This window comes from Cebus imitator, unplaced genomic scaffold (genome assembly GCF_001604975.1).
Source record: "Cebus imitator isolate Cc_AM_T3 unplaced genomic scaffold, Cebus_imitator-1.0 Scaffold229, whole genome shotgun sequence".
NCBI lineage: Eukaryota > Metazoa > Chordata > Mammalia > Primates > Cebidae > Cebus > Cebus imitator.
In genome coordinates, this window is record NW_016107544.1 from 895,598 (window position 1) to 914,877 (window position 19,280).

Genomic DNA, 19,280 nt, shown 5'->3' on the forward strand with positions numbered 1-19,280 from the left:
AAACTCTGCCTTCCGAGTTGAAGTGATTCTCCTGCCATAGCCTCAGAGTAGCTAGAAATACAGGCATGTGCCACTTTGCCCAGCTAATTTTTTTGGTATTTTCAGTAGAGATGGGATTTTGCCTTGTTGGCCAGGCTGGTCTTGAACTCCTGACCTCAAGTTATCCACCTGCCTCAGCTTCCCAAAGTGCTGGGATTACAGGCTTGAGCCACCGCACCTGTCCTTCAAAATACTTTTTAATTAGTTGGAGATATTGCTCACTTATATGTAAATGGCCAAGTAGTCAGATATAACGGATCTGAGAGAAAGAGGTTTCAGAATTTTAATCTGAGCTTTGGACTTGATTTTGTGATTTTGAATTAGTCACTTAATGGTTGAGTTTTAATTTCCTCTAACGTTAAACACTAACATTTCCTGCCCATGTCAAAGGATTTACTGAGAATTAGTGATTATGAGGAATCTTTTTTGTTTAACTTTAGCTATAGATGTTCTCAGGCAAATGTTTGAGTACATGGGCAGTATATACTCTTTGATCACTGGAGTACATGTAGCCAAGAGCTGTGCTTTAAAACTCTGGGTTTATGAATTTCCATTGGTTTGTTCATCCATTTGACTTGTTGCTTTTTAGCATTATGATCTCACATCCAGCACTGGTATCATAGCCTTCTGTTACCTACTACATAACTGATGGAATATATAGTACAGATGTAAAACAAAACAACCAACCAAACAAAAACCCCCCTAACCAACCAGCCAGGCAGAAAACTCATTTAAATAAAATTTATTTTAACCAAATCTTGAATTTGGAAATATTTTTCTTCTATTCTCATATAGAAGGTAGAATGACCAGCTTTGGTAAATGGAATTCATGGCATATAGTATTCCTATTCTGGAAGACTTATTTGGTACTTAGAACAGAAGCATTAAACAAAGAAACCATTCGTCAAGTAAAAGTATCAATCTGTTTATTCAGCAACACATTCTTCTGCTCCTAATGAGTACTAGGTAATATGCTAGGTTCCTACTGAGATGTGTAAATCTTGGTCCCTGCCTTCCAGAAGCATCTCACAGATGATGGAAGATGTGTGAATAATAATACACAGGTGCTGGGCACGGTGGCTCTCACACCTGTAATCCCAGCACCTTGGGACTCTGAGGTGGGTGGATCACCTGAGGCTGGGAGTTCGAGACCAGCCTGACCAACATGGAGTAACCCCGTCTCTGCTAAAAATACAAAATTAGCCAGGTGTGGTAGTGGGTGCCTGTAATCCCAGTTACTTGGAAGGCTGAGGGAGGCTGAGGCAGGAGAATCGCTGAACCTGGGAGGCAGAGGTTGCGGTGAGCTGAGATCATACTATTGCACTCCAGCCTAGACAACAAGAACAAAACTCCATCTCAAAAAAACAAAAACAAAAAAACCAGCATGATAAGTGCTGTTATACAGATGTGAACAGCTTACACTGAGAACAGAACAATAACCAGTCTAGGATAAGTGGGGCCAGCTTCACTCAGGTGACATTTAAGCCACATTTACCTGAGTCCAGGTAGAGGGAATAGCCTATGAAAAGGGTGTGGGATTGGATAAGGGTTTGGAGGGTGTGTGTGTGTTTGTGTGTGTGATGTGAGAGGCTTACATGCAAAGGTACTTGTATGCCTAACTGGGTTTGGATTGTATTGTTTTAGGCAGTCATGAGAGACTTTTAAACATGAAGTGTTAGGCTTAACTTTGTCATTAGGAAACTCATTCTGGAACAGGTGAGGAAAATGGACTCAAGTAGAGAAAACTGAGTAGGGAGACAGATGATTAGGTGGCTGCAGTAGTTCAAATAAGTGGTGGGCAGGACTTTATCTGAGATTGTGGCAGTGAGAAAACAGAAGCAGGCAGATTTTGAGACATTTCTCAGCATTTATTGGGGTTTAGAGAATGCGACCATTGAAACTTCTTAGCTTGGTAGATGAGGTAGATGATGATGTCATCAAGCAGAGTACAACAGAATAGATTGATGGAGAGAAACATGAAGGATTTTCTCTTGGACATATAAATCTAGGTAACATTATTGAAATATGGGACATTATTGGACATTATTGAAAAGGTTCAGGAGGCTATTGTAAATGAGTCTGGAGTTGCAAAGAGAGGCTAGAATTTGAAATAAAATTTAAGGGTGAATGGCATGAAACGAATACTTGAAGTGATGGTACTGAATGCAGTCACTAAGGGAGAGGGAAAAGTCAGATCAGAAGGAGACTAAGGAGAGAGCCCTGGAGGGTCCTGATTTAATATTGACTGAAGAAGCCAGAACCACTGAAAGACCAGGAAGGAATGATCTGAGGCAGTAGGGCACCCAGGAGTGACTGGAACTACTGAAATCAAAGAAGAGGTTCTAGGAGTAGGGAGTCGTCAGAAGTGGAAGATGCTGTGGAGATATCAAATAGGATGCAAACTGCAGATAGCCCTTTGGATTTGGCAATTAGTGGATCACTGGTGAACTTTGAAAGATTTTTGCTACCATGATGGAGATGAAAGAGGGGTGAGATCTGGATGGAATTTGATGAATGGGAGAAAGTAAGTGAATCTGGTGGATGGAATGCTAGAACGAGGGGAGATTTTTAAACAGGAAGTGATAGGCTTAGCTTTGTCATTAGGAAACTCATTCTGGAACAGGTGAGGAAAATGGACACAAGTAGAGAAAGTTGTCAGTATGGAGACAGATGATGAGGCTGTTGTAGTAGTTCAGGTAAATGATGGGCAGGCCTTTATCTGAGATTGTGGCAGTGAGAATAGAGAGCAGGCAGGTTTTGAGATGTTTCTAAGCTGCCATCAGAGGGGAAGGAGTCAGTGGAGATGAAAAATTTTACATAGCGAATAGGCAATTGATAGAGGTAGGTAGAGGAGAGTTACTGCGTCTAATACAGGAACAGAGGTGGTCAGAGCGTCTTCTCTGAGGGGTAAGTTGAGAAGTGGGGGGAATAACATCTTGGGGTGGTCCCACCTGACTATTATTTTCCCATGAAGCAAGATGTATGATTTTAAAATTGAGAATTAGGAGAGGCTAGAGTTATTTAAGGGGCTGAAAAGAGATCTGGGAAAAGTTTTAAAGGTGCTTTGTGGAGTAGGAAATAGCAAAAGACTCCTGAAGCTTCAGATAATATTGGAAGCCATCTGACTGTAAGGCAGTGCCATTTTTCTCCAGCGAACCCTGTAGAGCATGAAGGAAGGCATCAAGGGAGTGCAGCCTTGCCAAGGAGAAAGGAAAGATCCAGTGGATAAGAAGAGAGCATTTAGGAGGACAAGAGGCTGGTATCAGAAGGGTTTCTTTGCAAGTGACAGAGATGAGAAAGGGGAGTACGTGGTCATCAGATGGTTGGAGCCTCATGAGGGATTTTGGGGCCGAGGTAGGAAGACTAGTAGTTGGGAAGCGGCAGGATGGATGTTGGTAAGTGTTTTCCTTCCATTGCATGGTTGGGTGGAGAAAGTGAAAGACTACAGAGAATGCATGAGAGAAGGGGTAGTGGAGGGAGGAAGAGAGAGAGAATGAGAGAGTGATTATGAGAGATCTTGGCTCACCTCTAATGACTGAGGAAAATAGAGTCAGCAAGTGAAAGCTAGGGTTTACTTACAGAGACTGGGTAGAGAGAGCTTTCTATGAAGAGGTGGTTGATAATAAAATGGTGGAAACCATTTGATAATATGGTAAATATTAGAAGCTGGTTTAGCAGAGAGAGGGCAGTTTGTGGAGCAAGATAGCTTAGGAGGCAGAACAAAGCTTTTCACCAAATATAGAATTTGTAAAAGGAATAAATGACAAATTGACACTATTTGCACCAATGGTAGTGCACATCCCTATCAAGACATTTTACAATTTAAAGGAACACGTAGAGTGTGGATGTATTTTTAACTTAACAAATTTTGTCAAAACCTACACTGCTGATTTTTGAAATATACCCTCGTTGTATTCAGTGTTTTTCTTGCTAATTAGAAGTATCATGACCAATATTTTACAGTTTTTAAAGAGGATTAAAAAATTTAAATTTATATACAGCAAATGCACTTTTTTTGGCATATAGTTCTAAGAGTTTTTACATGTGTAGGTAGGTTCTTGTAACTTCCTCTATAGACAGTGTACAGAACAATTCCAAAACCCAAGATCGTCATCCCTTTGCATTCAGACTCTGTCCCCACTGCTAACTCCGTGAGCTACTGATCTGTTCTTTATGCCTATATTGTTTGCCTTTTCAAGAATGTCACACAAATGGAATTAAACAGTATGCAGCCTTTTGAGAAGGGCTTCTTTCAGTTAGCATATGGATTTGAAGTTTCCATGTTGTATGTGTATCAGTAGTTCATTCCTTTCTGTTGCCAAGTACTATGTTATTGTATGGATATGCCACAGTTTAGTCCCCAGTTGAGGGACATTTGGGCTGTTTTCAGTTGTTCATTGGTTATTTTTTTTAAAAATCACATTTGGATTTTTGTGTATATATAGATTTTTTCTTTTCATTTAGGTAAATATCTGGGAGTGGGATTTCTGGGTCATAGGCTGAGTGTGTGTTTATCTTTGTAAGAGACTGCTGAACTATTTTCCAGAGTGCCTGTAGTATTTTGTGCTTCTACCCACAATGCATGAGAGTTCCTGTTGTACATCCTCACCAGCACTTGATATTGTTTGCATTTTTATGTGTAGTGTTCTTGATGTAGTGGTATCTCAGTATAGTTTTTATTTGCATTTCAGTAATGACTGATGATGTTGAACATCTTGTTGTGTGCTTACTTGCCATCTGTATTTCTTCTTTGGTAAAGGGACTAATTTCTTTGCTGATTATTGGAAGGTTGTTTTCTGATGGTTGAGTTTTGAGAGTTTCTTATGTATTCTTAATACAAGTCTTGTATGAGATCTAATGATTTGCAAATATTTTGTTCTGGTCTGTGACTTATCTTCTCATTTCCTTAACAGAGTCCTTTGCAGAACAAAAGTGTTTGTGTGTGTGTGTGTGTGAAGTTCAATATATCAGTTTTATTTTTTATTTTTTAGATAGGGTCTTGCTTTCACCGAGGCTAGAGTTTAGTGGTGTGATCATGCCCCACCGCAGCCTAGACCTCTCACACTTTTCAGCAATCCTCTAACCTCAGCATCCCAAGTAGCTGGGACTACAGGTACTTGCCACTACACCTGGCTAATTTTTAATTTTTTTTGTAGAGATGGGTCTTACCATGTTGTCCAGGCTGGTCTTGAAGTCCTGGGCTCAAGCAATCCTCATGTCTCAGCCTCCTAAAGTCCTGGGATTACAGGCATGAACCATCGTGCCTGGCCAGTTTTTCCTTTTGTGGATAGTGATTTTAAGGTTGTGTATAAGAAATCTTTGCTTTACTCAAGTTTGCAAAGATTTCCTCCTGTGCTTTCTTCTAAGAGTTTTATAGTTTGACATGTACACTTAGGTCTGTGATTTATATTAATTTTTATGTATAGGATGAAGTTTAGGTTGAGATCCAATTTTTTTTTTTTTTTTTGTATATGGATATCCAGTTGTTATGGCATCATTTGTTGTAATAACTGTCATTTCTTCATGGATCACACCTTTGTTGAAAATCAGTTGTTCATGTTTGTTTTAGTCTCTTTCTGGACTCCCTAATCTTTTCCATTGATCTGTCTATCCTTTCACCAATACAGTTGTCTTGACTACTGTGGCTTTGGATTACATCTTAAAATCTGGTAATGTGAGTCCTCCAACTTTGTACTTTTTCAAAATTGTTTGGGCTCTTTAGTTCCTTTACCTTATCACGTAAATTTTAGACTTAAGCTTATCTCTACAAATAATACTCCTGGGTTTTGATTGGAATTGCATTAAATCTGCAGGTCAATTTGGGGAGAACTGATATTTAACTCTTAGGAGGGTTTTTTTTTTTTTTGTCTCTCTCGTCAGTGTTTTGTAGTTTTCAGCATATAGACCCTCAATATTTTAATTTAAAATATTTTACAGATTGGATTATGGAAGTGGGAAGTGAAGAAGAAAAATGGGAGAAGCTGGATGCAGAGTTTGATCACTTTGTGGTTGATATGAAGCCCTTTGTTTTAAAATTACCCCATAGGACAGGTAAGATTATGTTTGAAAATTAGATTATTAAGATTAATTTTTTCTTTATATTATTTAGTGTCAACATGGAAGAAAAACTGAATTTCTCTAGTAACAATTTTTGCCATCGACATAGGATTGTTTACATTGAGTTGTTCAAGGTTAGATAGAAATTCAGTGATAACGTCCTGCTAAACTGTGGAAAGATCTTATTGTGATGCCTCCTCTCATATGTCGTGAGCTTATAGCACATGGATCTCTAAAGTTAGCTACAATCTTATTTCTTGCATCCTTTTCTTTTCTCTATGGAAATTTTTCTTACAAAATTTTTCTTCTTTCTATGGAAAGGGCCAGAGACAGGAAGAGCCTACTGTCTTCCTGTTCTGCTGCCCTTTTGTCTACCAAAGCAGAAAATAATCTGCTGGTATTTTATGCTTACTGGTTGGCACAACAAAATCCAGTGTGAATAAAGTTTTGCTGCTATCTTGTCTCCTGGCCTGTTATTTTTAATTATGGAATGAAAGTCTTTTTCTCATCTTAGAGAATTTTCGTGTAACTTAAAACACTAGAGAGAAATTGGAGAGAATTTTGGGGGCTGGGAAGATTCTCTAAGCTATAGTAGGCGTAAGGTTGACTGTAAAGGTAAATGTGACTTGGTAGCTTTTGAGTGGTTGGTTTGGAGTTAGATCAAGAAATGATGGCTTTTACTTTTTCCAAGTTGCCTATTTCCCCGAGGCATCTGAGTGGACTCTATTTTCAGTGAGGAACTGACTAGTGTTTGATATAGCAATTCCCTCTTATTCTTGAGGAATACATTTCAAGACTCCCAGAGGCTGCCGGAAACACCTGATGGTACTAAAACCTATATGCCCCCTGTCTTTTCCTATACATACACACTGATGATAAAATTTAGTTTATCAGTTATGTACAGTAGGAGACTAACAATAGCTAATGATAAAATAGAACAATTGTAACAATATACTGTAATAAAAATTGTGTGAAAATAGTTTCCCTCTTTCTCTCAAAATATTTTATTGTACTCACCTCTGCATTTGAGTGTGAGTAACTGAAACAGAGGAAAGAAAAACGTGGATAAGTGGAGTCTATTGTATTTATTCCAGTGAGTCGCATTAGGAGAAGGGAGTATGATATATAAATTATGCATCCTGTGGTCACTCATTGTTCTAGGGCCTTCAACCTTTCCCAGTCCTGGGTAAGTTGCCATGGTGTTCCCTTGAAGAACATTTCCTCTGCCTTCTTCTCTTGACCTTGTCGGGCTTTAACCTCATCTTTCTTCCTCTGCTATTTTTCAAATGAATATTTCATGTCCTATGACTCATTCATGATTATTTGAATGATATTTAATGATGTTTTTATATTGCCTCTTCTTCTGATACTCACTACCTTTTTTCTTTTTGTCTTAGATTTGCTGATTAGGAAACATTTATATTAAACTTTCTCATTGCAAATGTATTTCAAATCAAACCATCCTCATATTTTATCTTCTTTAAAAAAAGATTTTAGGTACATAGAATTCATGAATTGTAATCTTTGATTCCATGATACATTGTCAGTATTGGTACATCTGTGGCTTCCTTATATTTAATTAGTTTATAATAAGCAATCTGAAACTCACATCTTAATCAAGAAGTAGAAATTCATAATAAATTGCATCTTATTGCTAAATTCTACTTTTGATAATGGGTTTTCCCATTATTTTACATAGGGGAATAAATCCTTTCATTAACCAAATTGTACTGAATTCTGGACATTAGAATATTACATAGATTTTAATTTGCTATGGGATATGGAAAGTGTATAGTTGAAAAACTATTTACTTAAGTGTATCAGTTTCACTTTTGCATTTTCTTCTTGTACAGTGTTCCCAATATTTCATGAAGTTTGTTTTGTGATTATGTAATTTTCACAGCAAAAAATACAAACATTTTTAAGGCATAGGTTTCCAACCTAAAGTTATATTTGCAAAGTAGTAAATCCAACCTTAGTGATTTTTGTAGGTAAAACAATAAATGAATATGACCTTTGTAAACTAAAAGATTAGAGCAGATTTATGATTTGCATTAGATATGTAATCCTCAAGTTGAGTTAGACTGATAAAAAATTAATACCAGAATAGTTTTCATGAGACCTAAAACAATCCTGTGTCATGGCAAAATAATACAGACCATTATATGTGGATTAAACTGTGCTATAATTTTAGATTTTGGAAAGAATAATTATTTTACAAAATGACATGTAAATAGCACTCAATTATTTTTAAAGATGTTAAAACCCTAAATTAATCAGCTACAAATCCCTGGATGTTATTGGATTTAATGAATAAAACATTCAAGATTTAATGTTAAAGTTGAAAATGCTTAAATAAATCAGAGATTGCATTTTATCTTTACATAATTAAAATTATAGAATGATTTTTCAATATGTCTAAAATTATTTTAGAGATGCAAAATTATAGCAAAATATTATCACAGAAATTTATTTATAAAAAGTCTCCCAGCAAAGAAAAGCCTGGGACCTGATGACTTCATTGATGAATTTTACTAAATATTTAAAGAATAACTAATACCAATCCTACTCAAGCTATTCAAAAAAATATAGGAGGGAGGAATATTTTCAGAGTCATTCTAGAAGGCCAGTATTACCCTGATACCCAAACTACATAAAGATACATCAAAAAAAGAAAACTATAGGCTAATATCTCTGATGAACATTAATGCAAAAATCCTCAGCAAAATACTAGCAAACAGAATTCAACAACACATTAAAAAGATCATTCATTATGACCAACTAGGATTTATTCTAGGGATGCAAGGATGGTTCAATATATGCAAATCAATCCATGTGGTAAATCATAACACAATGATGGACAAAAACTGTATGATCATTTCAATTGATGCTGAAAAAGCATTTGATAAAATTTAATATCCCTGCATGATAAAAACCCTAAAAAACCTAGGTATTGAAGTAACATTCCTCAAAATAATAAAATTCATATGCGACAGACTCATAGCTAGTATTATACTAGATGGGGAAAAACTGAAAGCCTTTCCTTTAAGATCTAGAATACAACAAGGTTGTCCAGTTTCACCACTGTTATTCAACATAGTATTAGAAGTTCTAGCTAGAGCAATCAGGTAAGAGAAGGAGATAAAGGGCATCCAAATTAGAAAGGAAGAAGTCAGATTACGCTTGTTTGAAGATGCTATGATCTTATATTGGAAATCCTAAAGACTCCACCAAAAAACTATTGAAACAGATAAACAAATTCAGTAAAGATGCAGGGCACAAAATCAACATACAAAAATCAGTAGCATTTCTATATGCCAACAGCAAACAATCTGAAAAAGAAATCAAGAAAGTAATCTCATTTCCAATTACAACAAATAAAATAAAATACTTAGAAATTAACCAAAGAAGTGAAACATCTCCACAATGAAAACTGTAAAACATTATGTAAAACTATAAAACATAGGTCTCAAACTAGGAAACTACTAAAAGAAGCTGTGTATGAAACTTGTTTACATGAAACCACAAAAGACCTACTTTGGAAGGCTGAGGCGGGTGTATCACGAGGTCAAGAGATTAAGACCATCCTGGCCAACATGGTGAAACCTAGTCTCTGCTAAAAATACAAAAATTAGCTGCGCACCTATAGTCCCAGCTACTCAGGAGGCTGAGTATATGAAAGAAATTGAAGAGGACACACAAAAAAATAGATACTTTGTGTTCATGGACTGGGAGAATCAATATTGTTAAAATGTCCATACTACCCAAACCAATCTGCAGATTCAGTGCAATCCCTATCAAAATACCAATGGCATTCTTCACAGAAATATAAAGAAAAAAAAACTTAAAATTTATGTGAAACCACAAAAGACCCAGAATAGCCAAAGCTATCCTGAGCAAAAATAAAACTGGTGGAATCACATTACCTGACTTCAAATTATACTAAAGAGCAGTTACAACCAAACTGTCATTGTACTGGCATAAAAACAATGACATAGAATTATGTAGCAGAGTGATAAACTGGAAACAAATCTATACAGTAAAATCATTTTTGACAAATATGCGAAGGACTTACACTGGGGAAAGGACAGTCTCTTCAATAAGTGGTGCCATTTACTTCAGTTTATCAGTTTCACTTTTGTATTTTCTTCTTGTACAAATATTCCTAATATTTCATGAAGTTTGTTCTGTGATTACATAATTTTTACAGCAAAAAAATACATTTTTAAAGGCATTCTTCTGTATATGGATATTAAGTTTTCAATATCCATATACAGAAGAATGAAACTAGACTCCTATCTCCTACCATATACAAAAATCAAATAAAAATGGATTAAAGAACAAAATCTAAGGCCTCAATCTAGGAAACTACTAAAAGAAAGCATTGGGGAAAATCTTCAGGATATTGATCTGGGCAGAGATTTCTTGAGTAATACCCTGATGGCACGGGCAACCAAAGCGACAATGGACAAATGGGGTCTCATCAAGTTAAAAAGCTTCTGCAAAGGAAACAATCAGCAAAGTGAAGAGACAATCCCAGAGAATGGGAGAAAATTTTTCAGACTATTCATCTGACAAGGGAATAACCAGAATATATAAGGAGCTCAAACAACTCTATACAAAAAAATCAAATAACCTGCTTTAAAAATGGGCAAAAGATCTAAATAGACATTTCTCAAAAGAAGACATACAAATGGTAAGCAGGCATATGTCAAGATGTTCAGCATCACTGACCGTCAGAGCAACAGAAATAAAACTACAGCGAGGTATTATTTCACCCCAGTTAAAATGGCTTTTATCCAAAGACAGACAAAAGCAAATGCTAGCAAGGATATGGAGAAAAGGGAACTCTCCTATACTTTTGGTGGGAATGTAAATTAGTACAGTGACTATGGAGAAGAGTTTGGAGGTTCCTCAGAAAAACTAGAAAGTGGAACTACAATAGGATTCAGCAATCCCACTGCTAGTTATATACCCCAAAGGAAGGAAATCAGTATATCGAAGAGATCTCTGCACTCCCATGTTTGTTGCAGCACTATTGACAGTAGCCAAGATTTGGAAGAAATCTAGATGTCCCTCAACAGACAAATGGATAAAGAAGAAGTGATACAGGCTGGGCACGGTGGCTGGTGCCTGTAATCCCAGCACTTTGAGAGGCTGAGGTGGGCAAATCATCAGGTCAGGAGATCAAGAGATCATGTGAAACTTCGTCTCTACTAAAAATACAAAAATTAGCTGTGCATGGTGGTGTGCACCTATAGTCTCAGCTACTCAGGAGGCTGAGGCAGGAGAATCGCTTGAACCTGGGAGGTAGAGGTTGCAGTAAGCCGAGATTGCGCCACTGCACTTCAGCCTGGCAACAGAGCAAGACTCTGCCTTAAAAAAAGAAAATGTGATACACATACAGACGGGAGCGCTATTCAGCTATAAAAAAGAATGAGACCCTGTCATTTGCAACCACATAGCTGAAACTGGGGGCCGTTATGTTAAGTGAAATAAGCCAGGCACAGAGAGACTATCTTTACATATTCTCACTCATTTGTGGGAGCTAAAAATTAAAACAATTGAACTCATGGAGATAGAGAGTAGAAGAGTGGTTTCCAGAGGCTGGAAGGATGGGTGGGGAGGCAAGGATGCGGGGGAGGGAAGGATGAGTGGTTAATGGTACAAAAACATAGGGTGAATAAGACCTAGTATTTGACAGCACAGCAGAGTGACTATAGTCAATAATAATTTAACAGCATATTTAAAAATAACTAAAAGAATGTAATTGGATTGTTTGTAACACAAAGGATAAATGCTTGAGGTGATAGATAGATACCCCATTTACCGTGACGTGATTATTACACATTTCATGCCTGTATCAAAATATGTACTGCATAAACATATATATCTACAGTGTACTGGCAATAATTAAAAATTTAAAAAAGTTATTTAATGGTAATCTAGAGACTATATTTGTGAAAATATTTCTTTGCATTTGTCTTCCTTGTTTACCAATTACTTGATAAAGTTAAATTCTAGACCAGGAGTTAGCAGACAATGGCCCATCGGCCAACTCCTGCCCACAGTCTTTTTTGTCAGGTTTTATGGGAACGTAGTCATGCCGTTTGTTTGCCTACAGTCTATCAGTGCTTTCACGCTATAGTGGCAGAGTAGTTGAGCCGGAGATCATATGGCCTGTGAAGCCTGAAGTATTTATTCTCCGGCCTTTAACAGAAAATGTTTGTTGGTCATTCTCCTAGACTAAAGCAGATGCTATTATAGGTTTTTGTAATTGAATGTTTCATATTATAAAAAACCAAGTTTCTAACAGTTCTCATGTATTTATAGAGCGGCAGAGGTGTGCTCTTTGGATTAGAAAGCTGTGTGAGCCTTCAGGAACAGGTGCAGGAATAAGGGGAAGGAAGAATCGGAACCTGTATGCAAAATTGTTACTGCATATGCTTAAACGAGGTGTACTTGAAGGCCCTTTTACACACCGACCTGAACCTGGGACACTAAAAAGTCTACCTTCATACATGGTAGGTATCTGTGAACGAAAGATACACATTAGTTTCATTTTTTTTAAAAAGCAACAAGTTATCATTCCTTTGGGGAATGGTAATACTATTAGGTCGTATGTGTTAGATGATACATTAAAACTGTTTTTCTCTTCCTGATTCATTTTTTTCCACCTTTAATAAAATACATGTATTGCTTATAAGGGGAATATCCTTACTGATTTATTTATCCCTCAGTATTTAACAATGTTTCTAAAAAAACTGAAAATGAAAATTTTTATATTGACCTTTATTCTTTGTTAATCTTCACTGGATTATAATAATAAATTTTATGTAATTCAGTAGATTCTAATTTTCATTTACATTATTTAAACATTCAGTGGAGGTTGGATTGCATGACTTGCAAAAGTTCCTTTCTTCTCTAATAAAATGACAATAGTAAGTTGGAGTTTAAAAGTCATTTTCTGTACTTAAATTAATTTCATTGTCAAAATTAGCTTTGTTACAAAGGCAGTTATTATTATGCTTGGTGGATAAATTCTCACTGCCCTGGACCTAATCATAAAATATAGCTTGGTTTGTGTGGTATTTGAATACCTGTACTTGAGAGTTGCTGTTAGGATATATATGTATTTTTTTTTAATGAACTGTAGAATTCTTGTGTAATGTATTTTAAAACTTTTTGTATTTTATCAGTTTACTTAAAGTCAAATTTAGTCAAGTGGCATGCTGAACATTAGAGAATAATTCCTGTTTTCTGTGGCACGATGCCAAAAGTTTAATGACTATATCATTTAAAAAGGAATTTCTGCACATGTCCAATACATGTGGAGGGCCTTGCATAATCCCTTCCTAAAGAGCAGTGCCTTGAGGGTTTTTTATGTAGACTTGGAAGAATTGTTGCAGAGTATGTAGTCAATGGAGAGTTTTCTTTAGAAATGTGTAAAGGTAGAACTTTTTTTTTTTTTTGAGACAGAGTTTTGCCCTTGTTGCCCAGGCTTGGTAAAATGGCGTGACCTCGACTCACTGCGATCTCTGCCTCCTGGGTTCAAGCGACTCTCCTGCCTCAGCCTCCCAAGTAGCTGGGATTACAGGCACCTGCCACCACACCCAGGTAATTTTTTGTATTTTTAGTAGAGATGGGTTTCTCCATGTTGATCAGGCTGGTCTCGAACTCCTGACCTCAGGTAATCTGCCTGCCTCGGCCTCCCAAAGTGCTGGGATTACAAGTGTGAGCCACTGCGTCCAGTCTAAAGGTAGAACATTTTATGAAGCACATCTAGATGTGATGATATGAGTACATTGTATCATGTTTTTCCATTCACACTTAATTTCATAGACTCAAAGGGAAGGGCTTTATTTAACAAATAATAATAATGAGAAAGTTTAGAGAGCTGTCTTGGGTTTCCCAGCTAGTTAATAGTGTGGCCAGAACTAAATCCCAGGTTTTTACTTTGCTATTTCCACTTTATGAAGGGATTCCTAATTTTAATTTTTGGGTGGCATTGTTTGTGGTTTCTCTTCCCATTCATTTCTTTGTGTATGTGTGTGTAAAGTAGTTAATGATTACAGAAAGAGACAGGAGGTGCAGTGGCTCATGCCTGTAATTCCAACACTTTGGGAGGTGGAGGCAGGCAGATTATGAGGTTGGGAGGTTGAGACCATCCTGGCTAACACTGTGAAAGCCCGTCTCTACTAAAAATACAAAAAATTAGCCAGGCATGGTGACACCCACCTGTAGTCTCAACTACTCAGGAGGCTGAGGCAGGAGAATCGCTTGAACCCGGGAGGTGGAGGTTGCAGTGAGCTGAGATTGTGCCACTGCACTCCAGCCTGGGTGACAGAGTGAGACTCCATCTCAAAGGAAAAAAAAAAAGGGAGGAAGAGAAAGGATGAGTTTTAAAAAACTCTTTGTATTTAACATTTCATATGTAACTAACATTCTTTTTGTAGTACAAATCATTATCAGATTTATGTTATGTACTTTTGTTTATCATATTTCTTAGACAGTAGAGTGCAACTAAAATGCAAATATGTTATCCACTTAATGTATTGTAATATCTCATAATTCAGTGTACATTGAGTTTTTAAAATATTTGAATATAATTGAATTTGAGTGTTTGAAAGGCTGTTATCAAACTTTAAACTTGATGGAAATTTTAATGGTTTTATTATAGTACGTTTTGAAAGAATAATTTTTCTAATTTTTAAAAATCAGTCCATCTATTTTGATGAACCAAATCCAGCACGAGCAAAAGGTTCAAGCCCGGAGGGATTACCAACCTGGGTCCTGGGTGAGCTGGAGCCAAGTGAACACAAATTAAAGGAATCATGGAAACTTTCTTCTGGAGAAGGCAACACTTTGGTACAGTCGCCAGCTGATGTCTACAGGTATGCTAAGAGAATGGGATTTTGAATGTGTTTCATCATTTAGTCTGTCTTTGGAACTGATTTATACATTCCGTTTTTTAATGGTAAGTAGTTAACTTACTTTTCCATTACTTGCATATTCAAGATTTTTTTATATTTTTAGACATTTTATAGATACCTGTTAACTTCATATATATTTTTGATTGCTTGACAAATGGTGCCTCAGCATCTTTAAATAATACAATTATGTATTTTCCTTTATGACAAGCATACATTAAGAGCATGATCAATTACTTAAACAAAATATAACATCTTGCGAATCCATCTTGAACAATATTTGTTTTCACTTGATAAAATAATGTAAGCATAAACCCCATTAGACTGTGCTTTATTTACTAGATTATTAAACTTAATTAAATAGGGTTTTTTAGTGCAAAGAAAAATAAATTTCTGAATTTTTGAAATATACAAAAAGGCCATTATTGTGGTAGCATAATTTTTAGCTTTTGGGAAGGGATAGATTTAAATTTGGACTTTTGTTAAATTTCCACTTTACCGTTTGGCCTTATTCCTTGAAATGATGAACTATAGACAGTGCCATTTGCCGTGTAGCATACATTATACCTCATTCCTCACCATCCTCTTGGTAATTTTAATTTTAGAAGTTTGTTTCTGTTAACAGTGTAATATTTCTTGTCCACTATAATTTTTTTGTTTATTCCTTAAACAGATATAGAAATGATATTAGTAATTTGAAATGTCTCCACAGTTGATGAAGCCTATTTATATGTTTCTTACACCTGAGATATTATGGTAGAAAACTATAAACAAAAGTGAGAGATCCAGTCCATATGAAATTATTTCAATAGAAGGGAGAAACAAAATGGGGAGGCAAAAAGGAAGAGGTGAAATAATTAAGGGCACGTTCAGAAAAGTGAAAAGAAATGAACAGATGAGTCTGTAGCAAGTGTAGTATTAAATACGTATTTTTACATTCATAGGAGAATTACAATTAAAAGATGTGTAATTGTAGAATTTTTGTAGCCTTTGAAGCAATTTCTTTATATAGAGGCATAAAGAGATTGTGGTCTGTATGCAAAGAAAAATGTGATTTTTTTTTTGAGATGGAGTTTCGCTCCTGTTGCCCAGGCTGGAGTGCAATGGTATGATCAGCCTGCCAAGTAGCTGGGTTACAGGCACCCACCACTACGCCTGGCTAATTTTTTGTGTTTTTATTAGAGACAGAGTTTCACTATGTTGGCCAGGCTGGTCTCAAACTCCTCACCTCAGGTGGTCCACCTGCCTTGGCCTCTCAAAGTGCTGGGATTACAGGCATGAGCCACTGCCCCTAGCTGAAAAACATGATTCTTAGGTTAGCTGCAAAATACATCAGTTATTTGCCAAAATATCTGCTAAGAGTCCAGCTAAATTCTGGGTTCCTTCCTAGATATAATGAATGTGGAGTTTATAGCATAAAGGTGAACTAAAGTAGTTTCCTGTATCTTAGAGCTTAGAGCGTAGTTTGAAAATGTGTGGTCTTCCTGGACTGAATGAATCGTGGGTGGATTTGTTTTGTTGGACTTAAACAGTGTCTTTAACAATTTTTGAATGAGTTGTCCAAATTAACATTTGGGGAATTTCATATAAAAGCCCGACTTTCTGGCTTCTTTTTAAAACTAGACACCTAGAAATCTTTCCAGGAGACAGCATAGGTTGGAGCTAAGTAGTGCTTGGTTACCCCACTTAGTGTATATGCCTTCACTGTTTCCTTCTAATTCCTGACACCGAATTTGATGTCAATTGCATCTGTTACTGAGCTTGAGGTTTTCTTTCCCCATTAAGAAGGGTTAAGAAGAAAATGAAGTATTTGTTTTTCTATTTTTATGTACTATTAAGTGAAAGAAGAAAGGTAGAGAAGAGGGATCATATGATTTAAGAAGAGGAGAGGATTGGGCACAGTGTGTGTGTCTCTGGTACTAGCTATTCAAGAGGCTGAAGCAGGAGGATTGCATGGGTCCTGGAGTGTTAGGCCAGCCTGAGCAATATAATGAGACCTTATCTGTGAACAAAAAACAAACAGAGGGGGAGAGATGCTATGTCATTGTAGAACTGAAGGATATCCTTCTATCTGGCAGTATAATCACTCATTTGTTAAGTCCTCCAGACGTTTGATTTATAAACATTGCTTTAGATAAATGTGGGAGAGAGATGAGCACATGGATAGTTTCAGTGCAGTGGTCATGGGTAGTCGTGGAAGTATTTGCAGGGATTCAGGTGTGTAAGAAAAGGGTTCAGGGTAGGAAATAGACTTGAGATTTCCAGGGAGTCCAGGTGAATAGACTTTTTTTCTTCTTTCGAACATAGGATAAAGATTGAGAAAATACAGTGAGAATATTCTTCAATTATTACTCATTGACTTTTTTGAGAAATGAAAACATAAAATCCCCACAATTCTAAAAAAAATTTAATTCTCTTTGTTGGTACCTATTATTAAATGGTGTTTTAATGCAAAAGGATTACTAGAGTATGAGGCATTTGTTGTCAGTTATATAATAAGTGATGGGAAAATCAGGCACTCTTATGGCCCTGGTGAGTCCTACCTATCCTTCAGAGATTGAAACGTGAAATAAGCCTTATCTGATATCCCAACTCAGTTTAGGTGACCCCGTTATTTACTCCTTTAGTACTCTGTGTTCCTTTGTTGCATTCATCCCGTGTGTAGAGGCTTACTATCTGTCCCGGGTGCTAGATTGTGAATTTCATGAGTTAGGAACTTGTGTTTTTGCTGTGTGCTGTATTTCCAGCTCCTAGCACTGGGCAGGAATGTGTTAGGAATTCTGTAGGTATCTACATTCAAGAGTGCATGCATGCATGAATGGATAGATTGTGTTAGACACTGCCACATATTTAATTTAATCTGTACAAAATCCCTTTGAGACAGGTATATTTTGGCAGAGGAAATGGCCTAAGAGGATTTTTTTTTCTTTTTAACATTTCAGAAAACGTTGAGGGAAGCATAAATTTTAGAAAACATGGAGAGAAGCTTGGATGTAGGTTATAGCAATTCCCTTCACATGCTGTGAGGAATATGACAGTGAAGGAGCTGGAAAGGGCATTCTTAAAATATCCTTCTGTCAAATGTCAGAATCACTAAGGTCAACAAGGGCTGCCAAAACAAAACATCTCTGGGGATCTTATGTTTCTTTTAATTTAATCATTTTAACTTGATTATTTTTTAAAATTTTAGACCGCGTGTATATTAGTTAACAGATATTTGTAGTTTTACATCCATGAAGGCATTTAAAAATCAAACTAACATTTACTTTAGCTAAAGCCAAGAAAACTGATGTTAAGGTGAACTATATAGGGTGTGCCATCAGATCAGATGTGCTGACTTGGCTACTGATGGTTCTATCTTCATAGTTCTTTTCTAAATTTGCTCCTTTACTCTGAGTGATCATAGTGTGCTAATGAAAAAGTTAGTATCTGCTAATCTTGACCTAATATATCTAATCAGTTCTGCAAGAAATTGTTTTAAAAAGTTTAAGAGGCTTATAATATTTGACACATGTATGTTTTTATAGTGAATAATTTATTGTTACTTAGAACTGAAGTTTAATGCTGCCTCATAAATTTTACAACCACTTCAACTTGTCCTTTGAAAAACCTCTTTAATCTTAAAAGAGTTTTCCCCCTTAGTGTTTCTTTTTTGATCACTTTATAAAATCCTGCTTTACTTAGACCTTTTTGTATGTGAAGTATTTCTAATGGCATTTTAGATTATGCTGTTTGTGTCCTAGCCTTTTTATATTATTAAAGATACAGAGTGCTTTTGAAGCCTTTTTGTTAGGACTCCCTATTCAGTAGAGATGGCACCTTTCCTTTACTTTTATTCTTCCTGTAGGATATGGTAAGTAGCCTTGTTCCAAACTTGTTAGAAGTTTGGTGAGGTTATATTCCATCTGGCTTATTCTCACGCTTTATTTTTTCCACCAAGTATACATTATACACTAGTGTACTTAGCATTTCACACCAGACAGCTTCAACACTTAGCTAGTAGTCCTGTCCTGCTTCTCTTCTTTGCTTTCCTTTTTCATATTTCTTGGTTTAAGATAATTTTATTACCCTTATTTTCTATAAGAAAAACTACCATTCCACATTGCATTGCTATTTTATATCTGTTATTGCATTTTTATGTCAAATACCTGCCTCTTTTCTTCCCTCCCCTCCCTCCCTTCCTCCCTTCCTCCTTTCCTTCCTTCCTTCTCTCCTTCCCTCCTTCCCTCCTTCTCTCCTTCCCTCCTTCCCTCC

At 36.4% G+C, this 19,280-nt stretch overlaps 1 protein-coding gene across 8 annotated transcripts in view; it reads left to right on the forward strand.

Annotated features, from left to right (window-relative positions):
• CEP112 (centrosomal protein 112) overlaps positions 1-19,280 on the forward strand; it is a 646,693-nt gene that overhangs the window by 1,987 nt on the left and 625,426 nt on the right. For 6 of the 8 annotated variants that reach the window (XR_005195271.1, XR_005195272.1, XM_017497316.2 and 3 more), the window contains exons 2-4: positions 5,977-6,090; positions 12,430-12,620; positions 14,818-14,990. Coding sequence is in view for 5 of the 8 variants with exons in the window: in XM_017497316.2 (XP_017352805.1) it covers positions 5,985-6,090; positions 12,430-12,620; positions 14,818-14,990 (470 nt within the window). In the remaining 3 variants the exon portion in view is untranslated. Of the gene's footprint in view, positions 1-5,694; positions 5,714-5,976; positions 6,091-12,429; positions 12,621-14,817; positions 14,991-19,280 lie in introns of those variants that run through there. The other 2 variants (XM_017497315.2, XM_017497320.2) reach the window with 2 other exon arrangements.